The sequence below is a fragment of the Gobio gobio genome, assembly GCF_949357685.1.
Source record: "Gobio gobio genome assembly, chromosome: 15".
In the NCBI taxonomy this organism is placed as follows: Eukaryota; Metazoa; Chordata; class Actinopteri; order Cypriniformes; family Gobionidae; genus Gobio; species Gobio gobio.
Window position 1 is genome coordinate 2,229,727 of NC_137108.1, and position 7,318 is coordinate 2,237,044.

A 7,318-nucleotide genomic window follows, 5' to 3' on the forward strand; every position below is an offset into this window, starting at 1 on the left:
TGCACTAAACATTATTTGATTTAACAAATTTGGAACAATTATATACTTTGGTTTTATTTAATTTCACTGGTAAAGACTTTTTTTCTTGACACTGAATTTAAAAACAAATGCTGATGTAACATCTTTGTTTGGATTGCAGAATATGCAGATGTTGCCTTTAATTTCACCTTTCAGCCTTTTAATTTCAGATTGCGGACTTGTTTGCAATAGCCAAAAGCCAATTTAGCCTGTTAAATACCAAATAAACATCTTGTTCATGTATACTTTTGGTCTTTTATTGTGTAAAAAAAGAAAATCGGTATTGGAATCGGCCAGTTTTCTTGAAAAAAAATCGGTATCGGAATCGGCCATGTAAAATCATGATCGGTGCATCACTAGCTTATTCACCATATTTTAAAATAACCAACTACACGCGAATAGCACGATTTATTCGCTTCATTCGCGTCCGGTGTGAACGCAGTTAGCGTTTTCATAGCGTGCTTGTTACATACTTTGGTTATGTGGGTTTAACTGAAGTGATGATTGGGCCGTAGGCTGTGAAGAAGATGGACCGGCAGCCGAGCCTTTGCTCTCAGCTGTCCATGATGCAGATGAGGAACAGTATGGCGAGCACCAGCGACACGGACGACGTGCTCAACCAGATCCTGAGAGGCGGCTCGACTGGATCATCCCTGCGTAAGTCCACAGCCGTCTCCATCGCTAACCACACTAACCACCGTACGCCATCAGACCCTCATCCCACAACACGCCTCCGCCTCTCCTAAACTTCTCTAACGCGCATTCTCCATCTCCACCTGTCCCAGCTCATAGATACTAAACCTGTGGAAGTGCATTGGTGTGATTTCAGTCTATTAATCTGGGCTGACGTTTCTCCTCCTGTTCCTCCTCTAGCTGTGACCTCAGATCGGGCCTGATGGGGTGTAAGATGGCTTCTTTTTTTATCTCACTGTCTTCCTCAACCCCAACACAAATGACCCAATTGTCATTTTGAACATAACCAGAAAGTCGATTAACTCCCTTCCAGTGCTCAGAGCAAGTGACTTCTGATAACCAGGCCTGTTATGAAGTTAACCTTTAACACACATTTGATGAGTTTGCCCATAACATCTTGCCATAAAACATGCCGTCGTACAATTTTCACCTAAACTCGTGTGGTTAAGAGATAATGAGCTACACACACACACACTCACTGGCCTCTACTCTTGCTAGTAATTCTTTAATTCAGCATTCCTCCATTTTGTCATGATCCATGAATCTCCCGTTCCAGCTCTTCCCAAAGCTGCTCTATTGGCCTGAGATCTGGTGACTGTGAAGACATTTGAGTTTAGATTTTTTGAGCTTTGTGACGTGTTATCCTGCAGAAAAATAGTCATCAGAAGAGGTCATAAAGGGATGGACCTGGTCAGGAGCAATACTCTGTGGTACCTACCTGGGGAACACATGGCACCAGGGTGCACTATGGGAAGAAGGCAAACGCTGAGGCGCTTAAACGATGCTCAGTCAGTACTAAGAGACCCAAAGTGTGGCAATAAAACAGCATTACCTCACTCCCATAAGCCTGGGGGCAGGGTGATCCATGCTTTGGAACGTGTGGTGTGTTCAGAGCAGTGTTCATTGATAGCAAATATTGATTTAGTTTTAGTCATAGTCTTTTATCTAACATGCCATTTAGTTTTAGTCATACTGTAGTCACCAGTCCAGTTTTAGTCGACTAATTATATAGCGCTTTTCTAGGCACTCAAAGCGCTTTACATATAGAAGGGGGGAATCTCCTCATCCACCACCTGATGATGCGACGGCAGCCATTTTGTGCCAGAACGCCCACCACACAACAGCCGATTGGTGGAGAGGAGACAGAGTGATGAAGCCAATCATATATCTACACTCACCTAAAGGATTATTAGGAACACACTCTAATACTGTGTTTGACCCCTTTGGCCTTCAGAACTGCCTTAATTCTACGTGGCATTGAGTCAACAAGGTGCTGAAAGCATTCTTTAGAAATGTTGGCCCATATTGATAGGAGAGCATCTTGCAGTTGATGGAGATTTGTGGGATGCATATCCATTGGGGGATGTTTTCTTGGCACACTTTAGGCCCCTTAGTGCCAATTTGGCATGGTTTAAATGCCACGGCCTACCTGAGCATTGTTTCTGCCCATGTCCATCCCTTTATGAGCACCATGTCCCCATCCTCTGATGGCTACTTCCAGCAGGATAATGCACCGTCACAAAGCTCCAATCATTTCAAACTGGTTTCTTGAACATGACAATGAGTTCACTGAACTAAAATGTTAAAATGTTAGCCTAACAAGCCAGAGCCACATCAGGATGTTGGGTGTGGGAACACACCATTGGCAGGGCTCAATCCGAGGGGCAGGATAAACGCTTGTCTTAGGATAGCACTACAACCAACCAGAGCAGCGGAGAAGCTGAAGCGGAGCTAGTTGAGAGATTAAACTTTCGCCGTATCCGGTCGACAAGACTCTGAACACATCTTCCTATCTTAAGAATGACTTCAGTGCCGTTCTTTGTTCTTTCCTCAAAGAAACGCTGAACTCCAGAGTCGCGGCCAAGGCCGATTCGAGAGACCGCTGTTTGCCAGAGTAGCACGCAGAACCGCCGCAACCCTGCCGCCATTATGTTACGTCCGTGTGTATTTGTGTTGTACATGTGGGATGGTTTGTCTAGATCAGACTCTATTCCTCGTCTGCGATTGGTCAGAGCCTCTGAAGCCCTTCCTCTGAAACTGCATTGCTTTGGACCTTCAGCCGTTGGTTCCCATTGAAGTCCATTATGTGCAGAAAAATCCTGGAATATTTTCCTCAAAAAACGTAATTTCCACTGAAGAAAGAAAGACATGGACATCTTGGATGAGATGGGGCGAGGAAATCATCAGGAGATTCTCATTTTAAAGTGAACCACTGCTTTAAATAGACACTGGGTTCATGGTTTCGCCAGGTCAGCATTGGCTAGTGACAAACAATCCAATTGACTTTGAATACATGACATATCAACGGCTTGTTTGCTGACCACACGCGACTTAAACAGAAGTGCGTTTCCCATTAGCCAACTATGGTTTGCAAGTTCTGTTGTTACTAACACACTGTAGTTTAACGCTTCAGTGTCTCCTGAAAACACACACTCGTGAAAACCACTGCAAACCATTGTGTGGTTGGAACTACAGCTCGAGAGCCGTGGTAGAAGCAGTTTCCTGCAGATTATGAAAGGGGTATGCAAACCAATGCCCTCTAAAGCATGCATTTCAGACATTATTAATTCATGTCACAGTAAACATACTTCCTTAATGCCACGGTCCAACGATATGCGATGCAATGCTATGAATCTGCAGGTCAGCGTTCACCAAACGCACACGAGCTGGAGTGTCCGGGCTCCCGCGTTCACATGCGTATGAATGGAAGCCCATACAGAAAGTGCAGTGTGATATATAACATGCACAGAGTGTATTTAACAGCTGTAGTGATGTTATTCACATTACTGTGAGGATATTGTTGAGCTGTGGAAACAGATAAGAGAATGAACACTGACAATAAGCGTTGTTTCTCTCTCTCTCCAGAGAAAAATCCTCTGACAAAAGCCTCCACGACGATGAAGCCAATAGAAGAAGGAATGGAAGATGATGTTTTCGAATCCGAATCCCCGACCACCTCCCAGAGCATTGGCAAGAGCCCCAGAGAAGACGTGTGAAGCGGTTCATCAAGAGCTTTACTGGACGCACTAAAGAAATGAAATGGAAAATAATTAAGACCCCCTGATTAAATGAGTTGTTCTAGTATTACAGAAATATCACTGGATATTATCACATTTAATATAATATATCCCGTGTCGTGTTTTCTTGTGTGATGTGTTAACAGTCAATATTGTGTTCGAATGAGTTGTATTAAGACACTAGCACATATGTGACATCTCACGCCAGTTTAAATGAGTGCATTTGATTTTTATCATACAAGCGATGATGAAGTGTTGCATTGGATTAATATAATGTCCAGTTTGAAGCTTCTTTCTGTGATAATTATAATGTGACGTGTGTTTTAAATCATACAGATACTTGAAATCACTTTTTTCAGATTAAAGTTTGGCACTACGGACATGTGTTTTGTTACTTTCTAACATTATAATGGCTGTGCTTTACTTTAAGTGATTCATAATCACTCAACAGAAATAAAAAAAAACTGGTGAAAGATTACAACAATAATAATTCAGAGAAGCACTGCTTAAGATCTAATATTCCAGCTCAGAAGATGACACTGTTAATAGATAGATAGATAGATAGATAGATAGATAGAGTCTTTATTGTCCCATAGGGATATTCTTTTTCACACATCATCTTATTTCCAAAATACAGCAGCAACATATAACATGTAACGTTTGACATATAGTATTAACATATAACATTTACATATAACATATAACTTTTTCACAAAAGAGGGATGTATGATTGTCACCGAAGTTTGTTTAGAGCAGTGATGGCTGATGGTACAAAACTTTTCTTAAAGTGGGCCTTTTTCCAGTCTAGGGCTCTGTATCTGCGGCCAGATGGGAGTAGAGTAAAGTACTGGTTCAGTGGATGGTCAGTGTTGCTTACTATGGCGCGGGCTAGACGTGTGGTAGCTGTGTCATTTGCATCAGTGAGGCTGGGGGTGGGAAGCTGTATTATCTTCGATGCTAAGTGTGAGAATTTAATGAGTTTATTTTTGCTGGTGACACTTAATATGGTAAAAAAACATGGGGAGCAGTAGAGTAGCAGAGGTTGGATGATGCTTTTGTAGAGTAGCAAAAGGAGATGGGGGGCGACATGCAGTGATCTTAGTTTGCGTATCACATACAGTCTCTGTTGTGCTCGTTTCTGTGTGATGGTGACATGTTCATTGAAGTTAAGCTTATTGTCAATGGTGAGACCAAGGTATTTGAAAGTGCTGACCTGTTCAACTGGTTGGCCATGGATGGTGATGTGAGTGAGTCCAGGGAGTGATTTTGATGCATAGATGACCAGTTCTTTTGTCTTGTCAGTGTTGAGGTGGAGGTAGTTATCAGAGCACCACTGTGCAAAATATGTGATGGACTGGTGGTGTGTTGTGATGGAGCTGTTATCTGTAAGTAAACCTACTATGGCTGTGTCATCCGCATATTTGTAGTAAGTGGTGTTGGGTAATGAACTCCGGCAGTCATTTGTGTAAAGTGTGTACAGGAAGGGACTAAGTACGCAACCCTGGGGGGCTCCAGTGTTGGTGATGATAGTTGATGATGTTGTTGTCCCTATTTTCACTGTCTGTGGCCTGTTGCTGAGAAAGTTGTTTATCCAGTGGATGAGGAGGGGGGTGACATTCAGGTGCTGTAGTTTCTTGATGAGTTGATGGCGCTGGATTGTATTGAATGCGGAGCTGAAGTCAACAAACAGAACTGAGGCAAAGTTATGGGGAGTCTGGAGGTGGTGAAGGAGGGAGTGGAGAAGGCATGCCACTGCGTCCTCTGTCCCCCTTTTCGGCCGGTATGCAAATTGGTATGGGTCCAGTTGTGTGCTCACAGTAGGGAGGATGAGTTGCAGTATGATTTTCTCCATGCATTTCATGACTATTGGGGTGAGTGCGACTGGACGGTAGTGGTCGGGCTCTGATGGGCGAGATTTCTTGGGTACAGGTGTGATGGTTGATGTTTTCCAGAGGATGGGTATTGTTGCTGTCCTGTAGGATTCCCAGAAGATGGAGTGAAAGATGGAGGAGAGCTCCATTGCACAGCACTTCAGCACCTTTGCCGGGATGCCGTCTGGCCCTGGTGCCTTGCCAGCTTTGCACCTGGCCAGCTGCCGCTGCACATCCTCCTCTGTGAAGGGCGGGTGTTGAGGTTCGTGGCTGGGGAGGGTTCTGAGAAGTTCCTCACAGGTGGAGGTGTGGTCATGGGTGTCGAACCGATTGAAAAAACTGTTCAGAGTGTTCACAAGATGAAGAGGGTCCGGACTTGATTGGTGGTAGTGATTTTGTTCTTGACCTGTAAGTTTTTTGATTCTCTGGAATGCTTGTTTTGTGTTCATGTTGCTAAACTCCTGCTCCAGTTTGTTTTTATATTGCATTTTGGCCCTGATAATGTCATTCTTTATTTGCCTGTTGAGTGTTTTGAGAGTGGCCCCGTCCTTCTTCTTGAATGCTGCCCGTTTTTCTTTAAGTGCATGTTTTATGTGGGGGGTAATCCAGGGTTTGGAGTTGGGGTATCTTTTTACAGTTCTGGTGGGGATGGTGGTGTGGATACAGAACTTGATGTAGTCAGTGATGGTGGATACCCTCTCGTCCAAGGTGCCCTGAAAAATACCCCAGTCTGTGCAGGCTAGAGAGCCCTGTAGTTGTTCGATAGCATCCTCCGACCAGAGAGTGGCGCTGTAGGTTGTTGGTTTGATCCGTTTCAGTTCCGGTTTGTACTGCGGGAGGAGGAAGATGACGTTGTGGTCAGAGAAACCGAGTGGCGGGAAGGCGCGTGCAGTGTAGGCACCGGCAACATTGCCGTAGCACAGGTCCAAAATGTTCTCTTTCCTCGTTGGAACATCCACAAACTGGTGGAAGGATGGCAGAACATCATTGAGCCTGCAGTTATTAAAATCTCCCAGGATAAACGCCGGTGCCTCTGGATAAGCGGCTAGCATGGTGTTAGCATTGTCGGCTACTAGCTCTGCTGCGACCCTAGCGTTGGCACTTGGGCAGATGTAAACACAGGTTACAACCACCGTCTGGAATTCTCTCGGGAGGTGGAAGGGACGCAGGCTCACGGTCATCATCTCCACATCTGGTGTGCAGATCCTGTTGTGGATCTTGATGTTATCGCACCATCTGTTGTTGACATAGATGCAGATCCCACCACCTCTCACTTTGCCTGACTGATGGGTCCTGTCAGCTCTTAGGATGGTGAAGTGATCAAGACTGACCTCGGACTTCGGGACCTCCTCGTCCAGCCAGGTTTCGGTGAGCGCAATGATGCAGGCATCCCTGTAGCCTCTCTCCATAGAGCACTTAGCGTGCAGCAGGTCCATTTTGTTCCTGAGCGAACGGACATTCGCTAATATGATGGAAGGGAGAGGGGGCCTGAAGGGACGCTTTCGGAGTCTAGTTCTTACGCCTCCTCGTCTGCCTCTTCGCCTTGGTTTGATCTCCGGTGGGAGTGCAACTAGTGGTTTTTGCTGGCAGAATGCAGAGAATCGGAGCTGAAGGAGATCTGCCCGGCTGTAGGTGAGTGGTTTTTGGTCACTGGTTAGTAATGCCAGCGCCAGGTTATTGTTGTGTATAATCCATGATGTTATGAGCGCGATTGCGATG

At 44.9% G+C, this 7,318-nt stretch overlaps 1 protein-coding gene across 5 annotated transcripts in view; it reads left to right on the plus strand.

Annotated features, from left to right (window-relative positions):
* The window catches only part of popdc1 (popeye domain cAMP effector 1), a 47,556-nt gene extending 43,448 nt beyond the window's left edge, over nt 1-4,108 (plus strand). For 3 of the 5 annotated variants that reach the window (XM_079837345.1, XM_079837346.1, XM_079837347.1), the window contains exons 7-8: nt 534-675; nt 3,577-4,108. In XM_079837345.1, the coding sequence (XP_079693471.1) occupies nt 534-675; nt 3,577-3,707 (273 nt within the window). In that variant the 3' untranslated portion in view covers nt 3,708-4,108. Of the gene's footprint in view, nt 1-533; nt 676-891; nt 921-3,576 lie in introns of all 5 variants that reach the window. The other 2 variants (XM_079837349.1, XM_079837348.1) reach the window with 1 other exon arrangement.
* The last annotated feature ends 3,210 nt before the right edge of the window (nt 4,109-7,318 follow it).